The sequence below is a fragment of the Leptonychotes weddellii genome, chromosome 8 (genome assembly GCF_054177405.1).
Source record: "Leptonychotes weddellii isolate Sample4059 chromosome 8, ASM5417740v2, whole genome shotgun sequence".
Lineage (NCBI taxonomy): Eukaryota > Metazoa > Chordata > Mammalia > Carnivora > Phocidae > Leptonychotes > Leptonychotes weddellii.
This window is the reverse complement of record NC_138376.1, coordinates 106,452,122-106,474,331: the sequence shown is the minus strand read 5'-3', so window position 1 is coordinate 106,474,331 and position 22,210 is coordinate 106,452,122. Positions and strand designations below refer to the sequence as shown.

The 22,210-nt window shown below is 40.6% G+C and overlaps 1 protein-coding gene across 1 annotated transcript in view; it reads right to left on the bottom strand.

Moving 5' to 3' along the window:
* ARFGEF3 (ARFGEF family member 3) overlaps positions 1-22,210 on the bottom strand; it is a 168,969-nt gene that overhangs the window by 89,681 nt on the left and 57,078 nt on the right. The window contains exons 5-8 of the mRNA XM_081829374.1: positions 18,304-18,372; positions 9,043-9,165; positions 5,591-5,633; positions 3,267-3,345 (exon numbers count right to left, since the gene is read on the bottom strand). Coding sequence (XP_081685500.1) covers positions 3,267-3,345; positions 5,591-5,633; positions 9,043-9,165; positions 18,304-18,372 — 314 coding nt within the window. The remainder of the gene's footprint in view (positions 1-3,266; positions 3,346-5,590; positions 5,634-9,042; positions 9,166-18,303; positions 18,373-22,210) is intronic.

Sequence of the window (22,210 nt, the reverse complement as noted above, 5' to 3'; positions counted from 1 at the left end):
TTTGACACAGAGAGAGCGAGAACAGGAACACAAGCAGGGAGGGGTAGAGGGAGAAAGAGACTCCCCGCCGAGGAGGGAGCCCGATGCAGGGCTCGATCCCAGGACCCTGGGATCATGACCTGAGCTGAAGGCAGACACTTAACAACTGAGCCACCCAGGAGCCCCTTATTTTTTTTTTTTTTCAGTGACCGACTATCTATGCCCTTTAGTTTGTAATATGTGTATGTATGCATTTGCAATGTCTGTTTGTGCAATGTATTTTCTTAATTATCTACAAATGTCTGATGTAAGAAGTTTCATGTCCCAAAGGGCATCATAAACCAGAATTAGCACTGACAATTCTAAAAGTAAACAATTTCAGAATATATATAAAATATTTATTACATGTTAGGCACTATGCAGTTAAAAAATCCCATTTATCCCAAAACTTCCTAGAAGATACCAATACTGAATGTCTATAATAATTAAAACAGGCATAACCCTGGACTGTCCCAGGTACCCTGGGTCATATGGTCACTCTACAGATGGCAGCCCCTACAGCTGATGTTAGAGACATCCAGGTTTTAAAGAGCCATGAACTTGAAGCCCTTCCTGGACCTAGCTGAAGACTTTCTTGACCAATAAATAACATTATGTTTTAAATCTATCATTCATAGACCTACAGATTTGTTCTGACTTATCTTGGTGGCTAGTTTTCACTTATTAATGGCATAACTACCTTGAGCTTTTCTAGTCCTGAAAACCTTAGTTTTCTCTTAGCACACTATTCAGGGGGAAAAAAATGTGTAGTTTTTTTTTTTTTTTCCTTGCCTGCAAGGTAATGAACAAAGCCTTTATATTTTTCAAAGTTTTGATGGTCTTTGTTTTATTCCCTGATGATGCTAAGACCTGAGGGGGTGGGGGATGGAGAAGAAGCCTCTTGGACAGCTGGTGACTGCCTAGGTGCTACCAGCGAGCTGGGGCGTCCCCCTTGGTGAACACAAACAACTTCACAGGATGTTAATATCAGGTGAGGACCCTCCACAACGGTGACAGAACAAGATGAAAGCCAATCTACAAACTGGCCTGAACAGAAGTTTAAGAAAGGAATCCTGTACAACCACAAAAATGACCAAGTATCATCCTCCCCTGTGAATGACTCCTGTTTCTTCTCCGATGACATCTCCTCATCTGTTCCTCCCATCACCTAAACAAAAACGGAAGATGTCCCATCCAGGGATGCCCCTGCTTTCAGACAGCACCCAATCTTTGAACAGACCTTCAGTTCCTTTCACCCGCTCCAAATCACCTAGCTCTGGTTCAGATCTATAACAATCCCTCCTAACACCCTTTGCCTGCATACCCCAAGCTCCCTGGAGTGTACAGACTCCCTCACTATTACAAGTTGATAAACCAAATTCTCTTAGCCTCAGGTAATCTTTGGCTATTGGGAATCAACTATCTTTTAAGTAAACTTTCTCATTTGATTCTTACAAAAACCCTAATATATTTTATATCACTAATATTATATTACATACAAACAATAATAAATATTAATTATTTTATGGGATACATAAGCTTACAGTGGTTAGGAGCTCTGCCCAAAGTCAAGAGGAAGTAAGGGGCCAAACAGGGGTCTTACCCAGCTAGTGCAACAAAGATAATGCAGTTGAGCCAATAGTGATTAAACACCATATATGTTTATATCTTAGGAGAAAACAAGCCAATGAGAAACATCCCCCAGCTCTGATGTAACAGCTGGCTCTGCCAGAAGGGAGAGGAATGAGGCAGGGGTGGGGAGGAGTGAGCACTAGAAGAAATCTAAACCCTGGTCATGGATGGGTACAGTGAACATGTAACCTGTCCCAGGCAGGACACTGTTAAGAGTGAAGGAGGGTGATGACAATCATACAGAACAGGCATAACCTGGAACTGTCTGTCCCAAGGTAATCAGGTCACATGAAGACTCTACAGATGGGGCCACCGTAGTTGGTGTTAGAATCTTGAGGTTAGGATCACAGTCTGAGTCTCAGGCTTATGGCCCCAACTCTCCATGGTCAGGGGAGATGGGGACTTGAGCAGAGTACAGGAGAAGCCAATTAGACCCGGCATCTGCTTTTAGACATATCCCCTCTGAGGAAAAATAATGTTCTGCCTAGGGTCCTGGGGTGAGAGAAACTTGCAGTGGAAGAAGCACTGTGGAAGAAGCGCTTTTCTTTTTCGCTTGTACTACCTATGGATGAAATGGGTCTCTTCATTGTTTAAGTGCCTAATGTGAAGGGAGCTTAATTTGGTCAAAATGTGCAGGTGATCTAGAGGAATGATGGATACACTGATATAGAAACCGTTGGGCAAAAACTCTGAAAAGTCATTCTAAGCTTAGCTTTCAAAAATCCTAAGTTTACTAAAAAAGAAACTAAAACAAAAACAAAAACCCTACAAGTTTCTGCAACTTTTCCAGCAAAGCGAAAGGCCTCACTAATGTTTCAACGAGACTATGTCTCCCAACTTATTACTATATAGGAAATTCTATGAGTAAAGTTTTCTGAATTATCAAATGTTCTAGTTACCAGCAAATGATAGTGTCTTTCATAACTCAAAGGGCATTTCAGAACCTTATTGTGTTGTAGATTTTGCAATTAACTATATATGTAGCTGGTAAAGACTTTTCATCTCATCTTGGAAAGTCTAGTCCTTTTATGACATAGATGCATAAATTAATAAGTTAACTTACTGCATGGAGAGTTGGAGCATTGGATATCATCTATATGATCTAATATCAAGGATTAAACTGGCGTGCAAAAAATGAGTATATAAAAGTCAGAGCAATGTGTTCTTTTCAAAAATATGCATGTGAACTCACAGGCTTGGGAAATGTTACAAGGAATATAGAAAGACCACAGAGCCCATCCTTGCCATTAATGGAGGTCAATGAGAAGACTCATTTAGAGTCACACAGCTGGGACGTGCCCAGGATACATCAACTAGCTTTGTCAACTACCTCTTACCCAACATCCTTCTCACTCAGCTCCATGCTAGAGGAATTAAGTCTTCTTTTAGGCTATTGTTTTCCCATGTCTCATGAGAAAATTATATCCTTCAGTCATGGTATTTGGTAATGTGGGTTTGCCCAAAGTCATTGAATTGATTTCTCAGGAATGACAGGTGAATACCAATGGGAGTAACCACTGTCCCTATAATCTGCAATTGTGAGTGATGCTGTAGGCAAAAGTTATCTCAGAAATAGACCATTGGTGAATAAGAACACCAATGTCGAAGGCACTTACTTGATGGCGGCTTGCAGCTTCTCACACAGAACAGTGAGCACAGAGACAAGGTCATCACAGAGGGACTCAACTGTCGACCCTTCAAACAGAAGAGGTTACAAGCGTTAGACATTGGCAGAGGGCACTAGAAGCTTCCTCAACAGTCTTTCCCATCCTCTGCTTTTGATGTTTTCAGAACTGAAAAGAAGGTTCAGTTGCTGAGGCTTCCTTAGGTCATTAAAATGATCATAGAAAACATAATTATTTGTTTCTGAAGTAAAACACTTCAAAAACACATTTCAGAAAGAAAATGATACATTGTTGACTATTATAAATAAAACTCATTCACACTTAACAAAAGGAGACTTGATTAATTTAAGAAACAACACAACTGACAACAATTTTCTCAATATCTAGGCCCGTAGACTACAAATGTATCCCTTATTCTGACCTTTGGAATTTCTGGATCTCTTGAGCAGATTTGAGTTATATCAAAGAGTTAAACATGGCAGCGTGGAAGAAAGACGGGCTTCTCAAACTACGGAAATAGGGAAAGAGGGCAAAATAACTTAGTCCCCATCTGCACTACTTTACCTATTTGCCCAGCATCCTCAGGGCACACAGTTGCTAACAGAGCAGGGACCAATGCCAGAAGAAAGAATTTTCCCTCCAAACATGTTCATGCCCAGAAGCTAGCAACAAAACTCCCACAGAAGCACTGAACGTATTGGAGAAAGGCTGAAATTTAGTTCAGGTATTGGTCCACAACTTGCTGATCGCATGAGCTTGGGTAAGCTTCAGTTCTCCCTTTGGTGGAATGGGGACAAATAATCTCAATCTCACAGAATTGCTGGGCCCAGTGAAGTAAAAAGTGGAAGCATTTAAAACACCTTTAAAGATCTATATAATTGTGGCTGAGTATTTGATGAATGTAGACATAAAAAAAAAAAATGACCATGAGGTCAAGGTAGATGGAGAAAAAATGGCAAGAGTGAAAGATAGAAAATGACAGTAAAGTCAGAGGAGGGCGGGAAAGAGAAATGGCTAATCCTGAGAATTTATGACCTTCCATGCAGAAACAAACCTGAGAAATGACAAGGTACAATAAGACACCACTAAAAATAAATAAAACCCATAAGTAGTCCTTAAACTCCGTTTTAGATATATGTCAGTAAGTCCATCCAGTTTTTACTAATATTATATTTTTAAAGATAAACCTTTGGCCAAGAGGACTTGGACCTCCTCTTTGGTTTATAAAACCAAAGTGAAGGTTTTACGGAACCGTGGTGGCCCAAGAGAGGAAACGACAGGTGGAGTGCGACATTGGGAGCTTCCACAGGTGGCAAGGTGCTGAAGCCCATTCCGGTCTGCAGCCCAAGAGGGGAGCAAGAGGCAATTAAAACCATATGCTCCAGCAATGCCTTCAGAGATGACTTAATGCCTTTCTCATTTCTTTCCTTCACTCTGTGTCTCCTAATTGTGACTGGCTGTTTTTCTCTTCCCCTTTCATTCCCCTTTTCATCCTCTCTGTAACCACCTTCCCCCTCACCCCTGCCTTTTCTTATTATGAACATGCAAAAATATCAAAGAAAAGCAGATTTTCCAGTATTTTTTAAATTACTGAATAAAATCTGAGATAAAACATATTTCCATTTTTTTTTAATTAGATGGTCTGAATTTTTCATTTCTCTTTCAGAAAACAATACTACCAAACTAAAACACAAAACAAAAGACCGAAAAAAACAAAAACCAAACTGCTTGTCAGTTATAGGTAGACCTTTGTTTTTCCTTTTCCTCTAGGTCAGAATGAAATTCCTTACCTTGATTTCATCTGCCACTTACACTGAGCTGTTTGTCCTACTGTCAGATTCCCTGTGAGATTCATTTGTTTCATATGAAAAAAATGGCATTTCACAAACTTACTTCGGGACAATAGCTCTACGCCGATCAGGTTTCCACAGCCCTCTAGCCAATTCTCATTTTAACAATTATAAACGTGACTTCATGGAGAACGAAACAAAACAAAAACAAAACAATGACAAAGAAAAAAAAAACAACCAAAAAAACCAAAGCCACAAAAAACCCCCAGGGTCCAACCGGAAGGTATATGAAGAGTGACTCTCCCAGGGTTGGGACAGAAACAGGCACAGGGGGCAGGGTGCAGGGCCAGAAGGAAGGTTAAAGAAAGGCTGAGGAAGTACTGGCTGGTGAGGCAAAACTAAGCAGAAGCTCCTGAGAGCTCCCTGAGACAGCCCCACTCACCTCCACATTTCCAGCGCCAAGCACACAGTGGGCATTCTTAGACTCGCTTTTTTAAACTGAACTAGAAAAATCAAATCCAATACCTGGATTCCTGAATTCCTGTGGGACATCCGGGTTTTCAATTATCTAGGAAGGGAGACACACACAGGACAATTAGGAGATTCAGGCACAAAAATTCCTGACTCTTAGACAATGGAAAATTCTAGGGAACAAATGTCATTCTGAGTGCTCTGGGCTCAACTAACTTTCCTAAGTGCACCCTCCAGCTCTTGATAGCATTTCATTATTCATAGTATTTAGGAGAAGACTCTGATGTCTGGAACTGAGCTCATCAGTTCCTAAAATAATTCATTCCAGACTCCACAATCTTCAACAAGCTTTAAGCCCTTAACGCACTATATGATTCCAGGCTGCTGAGCTAGGGCTTGGAGCTAGCCCTGTGTAAACTGCCAGAGAGTTGGCTCCAAGGTCACAGACTACACTTTGATTGGCACCTACTAAGGCGCCTACTAAGGACTCTTAGTAATAAGAAGGATCAGGTTCCTGAATTTTAAAATACAGGTCTATAGAAAGGTTCTTCAGTCTCCCTACCTCAGCACTGGGAGAGAAGAGGGCATTTTCAGGCTGATCAACTGCCAGACATAAAAATCATCCCAGGGCACCGCTCTGTCTTTTAAACTTGTTACGGGCACATATTTTTACTATTCTTTGTTCATCAGTTTGCAAGCTCAGCTGCTTCCATAGCATTCATCGTGAAAGGCTACGTCAATGTCTACAGCTCAGCAGTGGCTAAATACTGAGTGTAGAACAACATTTTCTGGAGGAAATACATTCGATTCATTTTTAAAGGACAGGAGAAACACTACCACCTACTCCCTAAGTATTTACATGTGGCATTTTGCTTTTTGAAATTAGTAACTTATAATTTAACAAAGGCTTTCATCATCTAAATAATTCAACAATAAAGCTTGATAATAACTCTAAGATCCTGATGGTACAAAATCAAATTGCATAATCTGTCCTGGAAGTAGGGATGGACATGAGGTTGAAGATGCAGTTGACCCATGAACAATGTGGGGGTTGGGGGAACCGATCACCCCGTAGAGTCAAAAATCTGTGTGTCATTTTGGACTCCCCTAAAACATGACTACTAAGAGCCTCGTGTTGAGTAGAAACCTTGCCAATAACATAAACAAGTCAATTAACACATAGTTTGTATGCTATATGTAATATAGTCTGTATTCTTCTAATAAAGTAAGATAGAAAAAAGAAAGTGTTATTAAGAATATCATAAGAAAAAGTACAGTACTATATTTATGAAGAAAATCTGTATATTAGTGGACTTGCACAGTTCAAACCCATGTTGTTCAAGGATCAAATGTACATTTCATGCTAGATTTATTTTCTTTCCATTGTATTTAAATCTTCCTAATTCTGAGGTGGCCCAGGATTCCTTCCTGTGATGGGTCGTGCTACACACTACACATCTTCCCCAGGTAAGGCTAGGTATGCCATGGGAGAAGACACAGTCTCCTTTGAATGAACCTCACCACTCCTACAGACCACTTCCCTTTATTAGCTTTTTAAAAATCATCATTCTTAGCTGACAAAACTTAGGTCTCCCTCTAGTAGATATCCCATGTGCTTCAAATATTAGCATCCTGAGAATTACTTTTCTGGGACATGGAAACATCTCTGGGGACTGCATGAGTAATAGAAAGGAAATGACAGGAAACACTAATTTTCCACCTAATTTGGGATCTTGCCTCAGGTTGGGTAAGTCCAGATGGTCAGTGATGAGCAGGACCAAAGGGCTGATTAGACATATAATACCACAAGCAGAGGCAGATAACCCTCTAAGTTTTGTTGTTTTTTTTTTAAGATTTTATTTTTAAGCAATCTCTACACCCAACATGGGGCTCAAACTCATAACCCCGTGATCAAGAGTCACACACTCTGGGTTTTATCCAGACCTCTATAGTCTACCTGTCACCCATCTTACAGAAGAGCAACGTGAACTAAAAGGCTGAGTCATTTTACTTGAAACCTAATATTCTTCTCCTTAAAATTTAAAAATAAGATTAAGTGAAGGGATACAATTGAAACCAATTTGAAACTACAAAGTTTCATTTAAATGTTTCATCTTAAAACATTAAGACACCATTAGTATTAAATTATTTCATCACGTTGCCATTTACCAAGGATCAACTATGAGTGTATGATTAATGTAAGATTTTCTACATCTCAGGTTTACTTCTATTAAAATGTGTTTTTAACACTTTTTCTTAAGTGTTTTTTCCTTAGCATGTTTTCTATTTATAATATGAATTTCTTTTTAACTACTAGTCCCATGTTATCAGATGCAAAATCCTAGTTTAAATGAAGTAGTTTTTAACAAAGGGTAACCTAAGGTAATAGTATCTTGAGATAAAACATTTTTTTAATAGAAACTTGGGCTGTGGACATAGCAAACATAAAAAAAAAGATCAGTATTTGCTTTTTCAGACTAGTATTGCTTTCTCAGATCTGGCTGCCACGGCAGCAGTTAGGAGCCAAGGGGCTTAGTTCTGGCTCTTTCACTGATAAGCTCATTCATTCTAAAATGAATTTAATTTCACCTCTCTGGGCTTCATCTTCCTCAGCTGTAAAATGAGGGATAAAAGATTTTGACTAGACAAACCCTAAGGTTCCACTCAACTCTAAAAATTAGAAAATAATTGAAGGTAAAAATTAGAAATGATTTAAGTTAAACATGAGATCTTCATTTCTGTAAAGTTAATTTCTGAGATATTTCAGACTGCCACTGAGATTTCCTATTCTAGAGACTAAAGTGTTCATTTCAGAATACTTCTTGCAGATTTTTAAAGAATTTTAATCTGAATTATTCAGAAGCAGATTTAAAAAACCCACATACTTATTTTAAAGAAGAATCATTCTTCATTAACATTCCCCAAGGATAAAATATATGAGAAGCCAATTACATTTACATTTTTCCCGGGAACGCTCAATTTTAGACAATCTGTTCAAGTTTAGATCAATAAGCTCCAACGGGCTTTGGTGACAGAGAGAAGGCAAATTGAGCTTTACCCTGATGGCCCCAGCAGGTGAAGGAAGATCTCCTGGAACAATATTTTAGTTAACAAAGAGAAACTGACACCAAACCTCAAAGCAGGTAATTAATTGCTATTAATTTTTCCTAATTTTGAACTTACTTCTGGTATCTGTTAGCAAATTAATACAATGTTTTTATAAAAAAGTTTTCAATCTGAGTTTAAAAAATGATTAAAAAAACAGAATTATAAAATAATGACTAAAAAATGATAGGAACCATAAGGAAAAACAACTCTCAAGACTTTAAACAGGCAAAAATATAAAGAGCTTAATTTATATAAATAAACATTCTTCTAAACCAAGCAAGCCCCTCCTACTGTTTCAGGAGGAAGCCTCCCTGGCAGCAGGTGGGGGATGGAGCATCTAGGATGTGGGACACACAGCATGCAGTTAGTTACACAGGGACGCCGGCAGGCCCGCTCACCGTGTTTTCCTGCCTTTGTCGTAACTGTAAAGTCAAGTCACTCAGCATTTGACTGAGAGTTGCCCGCACAGCAGTGTTTATACTACGCTGGTGACAGCTACATATGTATGTCTCAATGCACACCTGGTAAAGAGATAAGATAGCAACATATACACTCTGTAGATATCAGTTCATTACCAACATGCTTTGGAATTAACCAGAGAGGATATTAAATCCCTCTTGAATAGAAAGTCAGCCTGATTTAGGACTAATTATCGATGAGCACTATAAATATTTAAAATCCCTGAAAATTTGTTTCTAAGCCTATAGGCAAGTAACATTTTCCTAAAGATTATCACTCTCAGAACTTACTATTCTGAGCATCATAGGAGAATGCAAATTAGTGATTTTTTAGATATGCCAAATAATTCTACTGAGCGCAAACTCAGATGGTTGGAAATTAGTCAGGAAAGGCTCCTTCCATGGCCAGCCAGGAACAGAATTTACTCACTCCTGAGTTATCAAGTATGGGGAAAGGGCTAGTGAATCCCTTTCTGCTGCACTATAAACAAGTTTGATCTTGGATTAACTCCCTAGCTGTGTTCTTCTGGACACCCGATAAAGGTGGACCATTGGCTGGGTTACTAAGCAGCATGGCTTAGGGTGAAAGTGTCTCTCAATTACTAAGCTGCATCTGACTTGGGAAAGCTGTGGATGGACTTTAAAAACTTGGTGAGAAGGCCCAGGTTTGGGTTCCCTGGGTGAATCTTGTCGTTGCTCACGTCCTCTGAGGGATGTCAGCCAGCTCTGCTCTTGGAGTTGGTATGGAATTCGGGTTCCTCCATGGTGGAAATATGGGGGCTCCTAAGCCAAGATGACTGCACCCACCGAGGTGGCTCCCGTCTTCTTGCTCCGAGGCTGACATTTGAGAGCCACAGACTAGCCACTGGACTGCTGCAAGGACTCCTTCCTGGGAGAGAGAAATGCCTGCCAGGGCCCTGCTTCTCTTCCCTGGTATGTATCTATGAAGCAAATAATAATGCCAATTGTGGCCTATTTGGGTCTTGCAAATCTGAATGTCTACTTGGACCTGGGAAGACCCCCTGAGGGCTGCAAGCATGAAGAATTCCCAATTTGCAAAAAAAAAAATCCCTTATTGGATGATGATGATGTTTAATGTTATGACTTTTCAGATTTTATTGCCTCTAAGTCTTCTGGAAGCTATAGGGATGGGCATAACAATAAATGCGCGCTTTAAATATACCTGCTATTTTCTGTCCATCAGTTAGGTCATCCTTTCCTGTTTACTAAGTATATTTAGACCCACAAAAAGAAAGAGATTTAATGTACCAAAATTATTTTTCTAGGAATAACTCTGAGATTATCTACAACAAAAACAAAGTGTTCTCACCTCAATGACAAACTTAATTTGATGGATGAGAAGTCACATGGAAGAGATACTAAGTGTTAACCTTTGTGGCCACTACTGCTTATGCTGGAACTTTCTGTCAGGCCTCACTGTCATAACCTTTTTGGTAAAATAATGATGTAAAATTGAATATTTTCCAACAGTTAAATTTATCTATTGAATGCTTAATAGTCCAAGTGAGCATTTAAAACTCATACATTTAATTGGAAGTTGGCTTAGATTAATTCATTTTTAGCTAAAAAAGAGAAGTAATTTCCAAAATAATTTATTTTTCAAATTACCATTGAAGGGCACGTCAGTTTTAAATTCATTTTCTCCAATGATCATGGATTATAATGTAAGTGAAGGCACAAATTACACATATGTAGAAAAAAGGTGTCTTAATCCCTGAAGGCGTTTACTTGGCACGTCGTGAAAGGATGCACAAACCCGGGAAATACACCCAAATGAGTGCGGTGCTTCCCTTTGATACAACAAATTCTCAATAGTGTCATTAGGAACAGCAGGACTACTCGTGCCTCAAAATTTAACAGTTTTCTTTAAAGCCTACATTCTCCCCAGAAATCTTTATAGCTGTTGATCTTTAAGATCTCTGAGCTCTGACATAAATTGAGGGGGGATCTTGAAGCTGCAGAAGCATTAAAGATGAAAGAGTAGCTATTTCGAGAGTTGAACTCATAATCTAAGCATGATTCTTTTAAATTTGGACAGCAATACCAGCTCTACAACCTCCCTTCAAAACTTTTATCGGTTACTTTAGACCCATGAAAGAAAGCACAGCTGAGGAACTGGAGTTTATGTAATGCATACGGTACAGTAACTGGGCAAGAACTTCCTAAATACCAAATGCATTTCTTTGAGTTTTAACGTCACTACCACTTCTAGTGGCTAGTTGCTAATCCCAGGGGTACAGTACTGGGAATGACTCGTTGCATGTTTACGCTGCTTTAAAAAAAAAAAAAAAAAAGGTATTGATCTGAGGCGCCTGGGTGGCTCAGTCGGTTAAACATCGACTGTTGATCTCAGCTCAGGTCTTGATCTCAGGGTTGTGAGTTCAAGCCCCGCACTGGGCTCTGTGCTGGGTGTGGAGGCTACTTAATTAAAAAAAAAAAAAAAGGGTTAATCTAAGAAGCTCATCCTGCTAAAGCTGGATGTGTAAAGTACTTACTATGATAAAAGGGTATCCTTTTAAATATAAAAATGACCATGTACCTGATAATATCACTATCTTTAAGTCCACAGAAAGAAATGCTCTATCAGCTATCTTGACATCTTCTAAAAAAAAAAAAAAAAAAGGTTCTCATACTTTCTATAATCACAATAAACTGGTAAACCAGGAAGGGTCCTAGAATGAGGGTTTTCATGATAAACCTGATCACTATATTCAAAGCCAATGCTTTTTCACTTTGTAAATGTTTTTTTGCCTCTACCTTGGAGTAGTGCTAAAATGAGCACACTGAATCAGAGAATTTGAGAGAATAGCAAGTCCAAAGGCAGGCTGAGTTTCTGGGAGAAGGCTCATCGATTTCCTCGTGTAGTATTTCCGGTGGCACTTCTACCTCCCCGTGCCCTTTGCTTTCGTAGTGCAGAGTTGACACTTAAGAGCCCCAGTCCTGTTTCTCTGCCAGAGGCTCAAAGGGCCAAGTCAAATACCTTGTGAAAAGCCACAGGACCCTGGTGGCCAGGGAGCGCACGAAGACACAGGGCAGTGAGGAGTTTCGTAATGGACCTTTTAACCATTTCATGCATTTGTGGACGTCCAGCTTTATGGCATGCGACACACAGCTGAGGGCAAAACCACAGAGTTAATAAGGCAAAACAAATGCCGAAAGAAGAAGGAAAAAGAACAAGAAAACACAAGTCTGCAAGCCATACACAGGCAACAAAAGTAAGCAGTATCTTCAGGGAAGAAGACTGATAAATAACAGTACGAGGTTAAACCCAGGGCAGAATCATTGTTATTTCATATGAAGCAGCATAATAGGATGTAGTCGATATTCAACATTGGCCAAAGTGATAACAAATTTTAAAGTAGCCGCCACAAGAGAAATCTGTTTAGCTTTGCAAAATACATAGGACCTTCACTTTGTTGAACTGTGCATTTGCCTTCTCTTTCCCATCTGAACGGGGATCCTGGCAAATCTTTGTTAAAACCGTGCATGATACTGAGTAACAAGTTCCATAAACAGAAGAGCTAGTATGTTTTCAATGGGAAAATTTTTATGGAGATGAAAAATAATTTCTGGTGATAAAACATAGAAAGATCAAAGATTAAGCTACAAGAAAGCAGAAGAAATGTCTTTTTATATAGGGAAGATCATGAAAGCTTGCTGCTCACATTAGAACCATAGACAATTTTCGTTATTACTACAAGTCTAAACTCTACATTGAATCACGATGACAACTCGGTGGCCAGGCCGTTTCCAGGTGAACAGCTATAACAGGTGGGTATGTGACAGAAGGCACCTCATGCTGATGCACGTGGGTGTGTGCGCACACGCCCCACACACACACAGAGTGAACTGAAGTTATTTTATTATTCCTAAGAAATATGTGTGTAAGTAAGTTGGACCACAATGCTGGGTGGGGAAATTTGCTGGTTTTCCTTTTGGAAAATTTTTAAAGTGCCCAAGCATACATGGACACCTCTGATTGTGACTTCCCTCTTCCTCCTCCATATTCTTCTTGGCTTAAGCTGCATATTAAAATGGCTTAAGACACCTCAACCCTTTAATTCCTGCACCTTGGTCTACAGAAGGTCTATTGAACTCTAGCCTCTGCCCTATGAATTACCTCAAAATGAAGTAGAGAGGATCTCTGCACTGTTCTGTGTGTCTTCTAACTCCATATAAGTTCTTTTAAGAGCTGTGTAAGTCAGACATTACAGGGAAGTGTTGAAAGTCTTTGCAAAAGGACTCGTTTGCTCAAAACCTGGCCGGCAGCAAACAACCAAAGAACAGACACTTCAGAGGAGTCAAATCAGAGTCCGTAAAGAAACAGGCCCAGAAGGAAGAAAAGAAATGGTTTCCAGAAGGGAAAGTGGAGACACTCCTTAGAACGGGATTTCCTTACTTCAGTGGCCTCGGCCAATTTGAGATAACAGTCCGGGCTGGGCTCCCTTGACCAGCTTTCTTGCCAGGAGGTGGGGTTACTCCTCCCATTTTTAGAGAGAACATAACAAACAAGATGCTTCTAAGAAAAACTGACTGGGTCACCTGTGTACTTTTTTTCTAGATTTTATCTGCAGACTAATCTGCTCCTTAACTGTATATTTTATTTGCTGTCTCAGGAATAATGCTACTACATTAAACTAAAAAAAAAAAGTATCATTGAACATTCAGGAGGTAGAAGTCAGCCCAATTAAAAAAAAATACTTTAGTGACAACTAGAATCATTGAATTGGTAGCAGGTCTTCAGCCTTAATGGTTTTAAACTCCCCGGGGTAAAAGTGACACTAAACGAAACTATAAACACATAAACATCAGATCATCTGATGCTAGCATAATGCTCAGAAAAGATAAACTGAGTATCAATACATGAAGAAACCCAAGAAAGTGGCACCTGCCTGACAGTCACTTGAATCTATGGTCACAAAAAAGTAAAATTTATCAATACTTCTGCTTCACATGTGAAAACACCATACAGCCATTTTTTAACTAAGCACCATGGTAAAGATCCAAGGTGGATGAGACTCCTAAGAATTTCAGCTGGTTGCCAATATTATTATGGCAAGATCCTACTAACATTTTCTAAGACTGATAGGAGTGAGGAAGCAATATACCATGGTGGTTAACAGCCCATATTTGAAATATAAAAAGTCTGAATTTGAATGTCTCACAGTAGAAACTTGGACAAGCAAATTATCCTCATTTTTCTTGGGATTCTTTATCTGTCTTGGTTGGGGTAAAGATGAGAGGAGAATGTACAAAAAACACAACTTACTGACATACCCTAGGGACTCAAAGGCTAGTAACTACCATTATTAGCTGGTTACTATTATTAACCAGTGTTTTGCAATTGAGGGATGGATGGATAGATGGAGTGAAAGAGGGAGGACCCTGAAACTAAGAATCTTAAAGAAAAAGAATGGTCTTTGAGACAGACTTTGCTTGGAACTTGACAAGGATCAAAGACTCGAAGTTTCCTATGAGTCAATTAGATCAAACCAGCAAATATATATTTATAAACAAGGCTTTCTCACTTTGAAAAATCCCACAGAGGAGCCTTGAGCAGCCATGAGAATACATCCGGAATCTTTCCAATGGAACATTAACCATTTTCAAATTCACTCCACAGAGCTTCTGGCTATGGCTTCTCTTCTTCCTTTACCCAAAGACTTTGGCAATTTTTACTCCCACAGCTTTTTCCAATATTAAGGTAACTACCCTTGGAAAATTCAACAGCAGATCTGCTAATTTGGGCATCATACTAAGAGAAATCTTGTCTAGCTTTCAACCAATGACGAGAAAGATTATGTATCCATAGGGAGTTTTTATTTCTGATTATTCATGAAATTGAACAGAAAACACATATTGCATATTTCATAATTACCCACTTCCAAATTTGATGATATGTCTTATTCCTCCTGTATCATGAAAAACTGTGATCTGAAAAACTTTCATTATTACAGTTTACTTAAGCAAGTTAAAGTTAGACATACAAATGAAGGCTTTATTTACCTTTTGAGTGCTTAATGATCCTTTAATAGTTTCAACAGTGCCTTGGGGAAATGGCCTCATTTTTCATAGTTAAGTACACATCCCCATTTCCTGATCAACAGGTTTCAGGGTAAACACTGTTTTTGAGTAATAGTCACTGTGCATCAGGGTAAAAAAGAAGAGAATGTCTGGATTCTTTCTCAACATTTCCACAGGAGTTTCAAATGGCTGATTTTAAGGTGTTTTTATAAATTGTTTCCCAAGCTATAGCAGAAGTGACAACAGAACATTCTTTTTTCATCAAGTTAAAGACTTATTTTTATGAAAAGTTCAGATACAACTAAGAAGGCTCCCAGAAGCTAAGTGGTGGTTTTAGGCTGAGAGGTCCTGCTTTCAAAACCGAGATGTAGACCTTCAAAGGCTAAATGAGCAGGAGAGAAGCACTTGAGAACCTGCAAAATTACTGCACTTAAGTCTATGGAACGCTATTATTTTTTGTGGCAGTGTAACTTTCTTACATAGTTAATTCTTTTTGTTGATGCAAAATCACTTCTTAAGTGATTTCTATGGTACGAACTGAAAGGCTCTGAGCTGTTTTGCAAATTTGAGGAACTAGGGCCAGTGAGAAAAACGTTTATTCCTCTCTTGTGGAGCTAATGTAAACAATGATTTCAGATGGTTCTACTACTATTCTTTCTTAAATTATCTATATATGATTCATCTAATAATCTAGTATTTGTAACTCCGGATCCATATGCTTATAGTTATAAATTGTTGCTATGCTTTTCATATAAATAGATCTGCTCATCCTGTGCCAGATTACATAATGGTGACCCTTTCAGGGCCCTGGCCAGATCGGCACTGTCCAGTGCAATGTGGACATCATCAGCAACCTGCAGCTCCTAATGGCAGTGGCATGAACTTACTGTGAGGATGGGTCTGCACTAACAGCTTCTTCCATGGATTCTATCTCCCTTGCCCAAATGGCAAAAGCACACTGCTCACACTGCTTTCACAGAGAACAAACGCAGGCCCAGGGAGGTAGCCACGGCAACACCGCAGGTGGGTGGGAGGTGGTAGAGCTGGGATTTACATCCAAACAGTGCTCCCCCAGAGCCCGGAGCTCCCAGCTGGGGTTCTTGCCGCTAAGCTCTATATTGCTTTGGGGCTGAATTTTTTTTTTTTTTTTTCAAAAAACGAAAAAAAAGCTTTGTTTTTCCTTTATAGGTTTTGGTAGAGACCACTGTGTTTTGATATTTTATTCTATCTGGAAAGGCCTGCTGAGTCTCTACTCTGGTTTCTAGCTACCCTCCGTAAACAGCCTGAACTCAGGCAGGTCAGGGTAGTGTGTCCACTGCTCAGGAATGACATCTTGATAAGGTTCTCATTCAAAAACTGGTTCCTGGGAGGACGGTAAAGGCAACCTTGTCCTCTTCCTCCGGAAAGCAGCTTGGGAACTCCTGGTAGCTCTCCTCCCCTCTTGAAGATCCTGAAACAACCTGTGCCTGCCCACCCCCAAGCTCCATCAGCGGTGGGGGTGTGGGGCTGGCTAGGCAGGAACAGCTGCACTTCCCTTCTTGCCCTTCACATGGCAAAGGGCTAACAGGCTACGCAGATGCCAACCTGTTTTCTTACTCTAATCAGAAACCACATTTGTCATTTTAAAAGCAAACTGACATGGGGTACCTAAAATAGTCCAATGCATCCAGAGAGTAGGCTGGTAATCGCCAGGGGCTGAGGGGAGGGCAGAGTAGGGAGTCACTCTTCAATGGGTCTGAAGTTTCAGTTACAAGAAATGAATAAGTTCTAGACACCTGCTGAGCAACATGGTGCCTGTGGGTAACATTACCGCATTGTACACTTAGAAATGTGTTAAGGTAGATTTCAGGTTAAGTGTTCTCACCACACACACAACAAAAAAGGGAACCTGCAAATAATAAGAACACACACAGGTGTCCCTTAAAAATCAATTGAAAAAAATTACTGATAGCTATCCTACTTCTTTACTTATATGGAGTAAAACATATAAATAGGTTAAAGAAAAGTGTTCTTTCTACCTATATAAATACACATTTGGGAATTTATATTGTAGTTAGAGGTCAGCTAAATGATTTTCTCTTAATCTTCACTCTTTAATGCCACACAATACCATAGAAGGCACATGTAGAGGCCAATATAAATACTACTCATGATAAGGTTAACTATGTGAGTTGATGGATATTTTAATTAGTTTCATTGTGGTAGTTATTTCACAATGTGTATGTATATCAAAACATCGAGTTGTAGACTTAAAATATATAGAGTTTTTGTTTGCCTATTATATCTCAACAATGAGAAAAAGAAAAAAAAAGAAAATATGTGCAAGATGCTAAGTATCTACCTGGTATACTCAAGAAATGATCATTACTGTAAAAAATAATACCCATGAGCGCTTAAGGTTAAGCTTTCTTTTTCTTCCTAATTTCAGAATTTAGAATGTCATTGCCTCTTCGAGGTCTGCACATGTACTCCTGTCAAAACACATGAATTCTGAAGATACTCTTTTCAAGAAATGGAAGGAAAATTATTCTAAGCGTATTAAAGTATAGCTTTGGAATGCTAATGTTTCCAAAAGCCAGAGGCATCTGCCAGGCATTGGAGAAGCCAAGAATTCTGTTGGACATACTCTTGGGAGTGCTGGAAGGTGCACAGTTCCCTAGCCTGCAACACAGATGGGAAAGAGAAGGCTTTCCAATGATAGTTACAAAATGTGTTCATCGGGCTTTAGGAGACAGGCCTGGAATTTCATCAGTGAATGTCTCTCTCACTCTCATACCTGGTTTCTTAAAAACCATTTTTTAAAATCAAATGTTTTTCAATTATTCTTCATAAAAATAGACTCAGAAGGCGAAACGAGGCACAGCACCCAGGTGTAGCAGCATTGGGAGAACTAGTACTGTTATTTCCATTTTAAAGCCTCAAATGAAGCAAACCAAAGCATGCAGAGCATCATGACCAAGGATGGCGGAGCCCACCGCCTGCTTCCTACAGATCAATTCCTTAGTGGAAACTCCCCAAGGTAATGATCAGAGAAGGGCTCACCTCACTGCTGGGCCTCAGCTCCCCCCGGGACTTCTCCCAGCCTGCGGGGAGGCAGCTGTGAGCAGGCAGAAAAGGAGCAGAGCACGTGCATGCTGGGGAGGACTGGGCACTCACCTCTGCAATCTTCAGCACAGCGCTCCCGTTCAGGTCAAATGTCGGGGTGTAGGTGATGCAGAGTAAAACCTTTAGCAACCAGGAGGTGAGGGAGGAAGGGAAGGGAGAAAGGGTTAAAAATTTAGAAATAAACAGAAACACGGTTTCACATATCATTTGAGTAGCCCTGTTTTTATGACTCCTTTGCTCTTTGCTTTATTTTTTTAAAGATTTTATTTATTTATTTGACAGAGAGAGAGAGAGAGAAAGAGAAAGCACAAGCAGGAGGAGCGGCAGGCAGAGGGAAAGGGAGAAGCAGACTCCCCGCTGAGCAGGGAGCCTGATGCGGGGCTCGATCCCAGGACCCTGAGATCATGACCTGAGCCAAAGGCAGATGCTTAACCGACTGAGCCACACAGGCGACCCTCCTCTTTGCTTTATCTAATGTTTCTTCTCATGCTACTCACTGCTCTCTAACGAGCGGCCACACATTGCCCAATAAAACAGAGGCTAATACTGTAATAACTAAGGGAGCTACCCTCTCCCTCCAGGGAAGGGCCACTGCAAGACTGGGTCCAGAAAGAGCATTCCTCAGCAACTCTAGGAGGTCCGTCCACAGTGTTACACACGGTGTGTGAATTATCTAGGTTGATACTTCTAATAAATGTGATATTATTGTCCTTATTTCCCTGATAAAGAAACTGATGCTCAGAAAGATTAAAAAGCCACTAGGACCACACAAGTAACAAGCTGTACAGCTGAGATTTGAACCCAAGTAATCTGACTCCATGCCCTGAACCACCGTGCGATCTGTCCCGTCCTCTTCCTAGACCCAGGCGTCATTGTACTTTCTGCTCCTGTCCCCTTCCCAGATCCCCATGGGATTAGAAAGTCTTTAATAGGCACTTTCCCCTTCCCTCCTGTAACATCCCCCCAGATGCTGCCCAGCATTTACTTATTTATTCGTCTCAGGTGACCTTTATTCTACTAGATAATGAGTTGGTGACATTTGCAAGATCTTTAACGACCACTAAAAATTTCACTTTGTACTTGCAGAGCTATCACAGAACAGACTGACAAAAGCCTGTGGCATTTTAAAAATTGTTTCTAATTTTGTAGATAAGAGGCGACACTCTCCCTGTCCCGTGCTTTGACTTCTGGCCGTGTGACTTTTCTCCCTGCTAGTCCAAGATAGAACAGTGCTGGTGTCTGCTCCTTGATCTCAAACCCAACACCTGTGTCCCACCAGCAGCTTGGCCTGTCAGTGGGGGTTGCCTGCGGATGTTTCTCATCTGGTTCTGCCCAATTCATGAAAGAACGTTGAAGCCTCGCAAATGTACCTAATTCAGGATATGCACCTAATCAGCAGAGCAAAAAGTGCAATTGCCAGATGGGCCGAGGAATCTGTCCTAAGCCCTCAGTCTTAGTTACTGGCCAGGCCACCCTAGGAACAGCTGCTTCTTCAGGGACAGCAAATATGCACGTGATTAAAGAAGGAAAAGGGGATTTGGGCCAATTTTAGTCATGAGTTTAGATAAGTTCATTGTGGGTCTGTTCCTCAGTCTTTTGATCCTTAAGGTGCCTGACACCCAAGAGTCAACTCCAGATAAAGACTGTCCCATGCCAAGCAGCCTGACAGAGAGATTGTGGAAAGAGCTGCCCTAAGTCCTCATGTTTAATGACTATCTTTGGGGGTTGGGGCTTGGCGGACAAGAAGTGACGAAAGCTGAGGAGAGACAGCAGTGTCACCAGGACCTAACTGGACTTGGGGGGAGGCCATGTCTTCTAATGCCTCTGTACTTGGTCATTTGTTCCTCATGTGGCTCAACTGATTGGCTTCTTTTAGGTCTTAAATGTAACCCTCTCAGAGAGGCATGTGGCCTCCTCTGACAACAACCCTCTCTGAATGGCATGTCCCATCCCTTTGTTTCATGACTTCAGAGCACGTGCCAGTCTCATAAACAACGGACTTATTTACTTATTTATAATCTTCCTGTTAGACTATAACATTCATTAGACACCTGAAAGACTCACACCTCAAGGCTTTCTCATATGGTGCTTTCTTACTTTGAGTTTTTGCTACCTCACACAGCTACACTTTCTTGAATTTTTTTCCCCCACCATGATTTCTGGCCGGTGGGTGGGAGGTTATGAGAGACTGGTGGAGATGGTGGTCTGCAGAGATGGCAGACGGCTTGTCCATCTGGCCTCCTGGGTTTTTAAGTATTTACAATAAAGACTGACAACTGGCAATACTTTACAATATGAAAATAATGGCAAATATCTGTCTAAACTGGTTAATTATTAAGGTTACTTATAAGACTGGTGATCGGCTTTCTGCCTTCCATTACTCCGTACGTTCATATAAGGTGCCCAAGAGTGGATCTGGAAAGATGCTTCCAAAAACCAAACCAGTTTTCTGTGAGCAAGAGATGCTTTTGGGCAGAAAGGGCTGGGGGCAGTGGGACCAATACCAATGGGGACGTCTTCATGAAGGGCATTGAGTTGGTGGTAGTTGGTAATCAAGGTTCTCTGGGGAACAGAGGATCGACTCCCTCTGCCACAGGGAAGCCAGTAAATACAGAATGAGGCCTCCCAGCAACAGTCTGAAGGAAGCTGAGGATCTCTGCACCCAGACAATTCTGATAGAGTTCAAAAGATCTTTGAAAAAAGACTCTCCACACCTAATGTCTGGCCACCAATATCCAAAGACTCACTGAGCTATTTGCAAAAACTAAGAACAACAAAAAATAATGAAGGGGAAGCTAGCTCCTTAAGCTGAGGTAGAGTTTCTTGTGTTGGAAACACAGCAGGTTTTAAATATAGTGAGGACAGTGCTCATGGGCCCCTATGACTCACACGGTCCCTATAAAGAGCACAGTGTCCAGCAAGGATGATTCAGTAGACAGAAATGACTTATCGAAAACAAGCAGTTGAGAAATGGTTGATGTGCCCAATGCCTAGCAAGCATTAATTCACCGGATTAAAACAAAGATTGGGTGTAGGAAATTTATGTGACTTCCATTGCATCATGAGAGGGCAGAAAGTTCAGGTTCATATTCTGAGCACATTGACCTCAAGGAAAACAGGAGCAACTAAACCCTGAGGGCGACTCCATTAAAAATAGATCCCTCACAGGGTCATTAAAGCTTACTGGCTACATCATCACTGAACAGCAGGAACTTGAGTGATCTGCAGCATTTCTCAATCCAGCTTGCTGGCACGGCCTCCATCAATGAGCTACGAAGATAGGGAAAACAGGCACAAAGTCTTCCATGAAATGGGAAAAATCATTCCAAAGACTAAGAAAAATCCCAATCATTAAAAAAAACAATCAAATAGGTACTGTTACAAGAAGCAACCCCTCAATTTAAAATATGTATAGAAACTTTGGGGCACCTGGGTGGCTCAGTCGGTTAAGCGTCTGACTTCAACTCAGGTCATATTCTCAGGGTCCTGGGATCAAGCCCATGTTGGGCTCTGCCCTCAGTGGGGAATCTGTTTCTCCCTCCCTCTCTGCCCCACCCCCAACTTGTGTGCCACTCTCTCTGAAATAAATAAATAAAATCCCTAAAAAGTAAAATAAAATAGGTATAGAAACCTTGGATAAAAAAAGATGGTACCAGAAAGGAGAAAGTGAAGCTGATTTACTGTAAGAACTGGGCACAAGTGATAAGAGTCTGGAAAACATGGTCACGTCAGGAACAGAGGGGGACAGATGTGGACAGATAATGATGAGGAGCATAAGGTCACAGGTGTGCTCTTCTGGATTGGCCCTCTCCCAAGAGCTTCTCATGGCCGTGATTGGGGTTTCTCCATCAGGCAGACCCGGCCCTGGGACCGTTTCATGACAGAGCAGGTGCTGTGATGTCAGAGCTAAAACCCTACTGTTTCAGTCACACGACTGTGGCATGGGATTCAGCGCCTA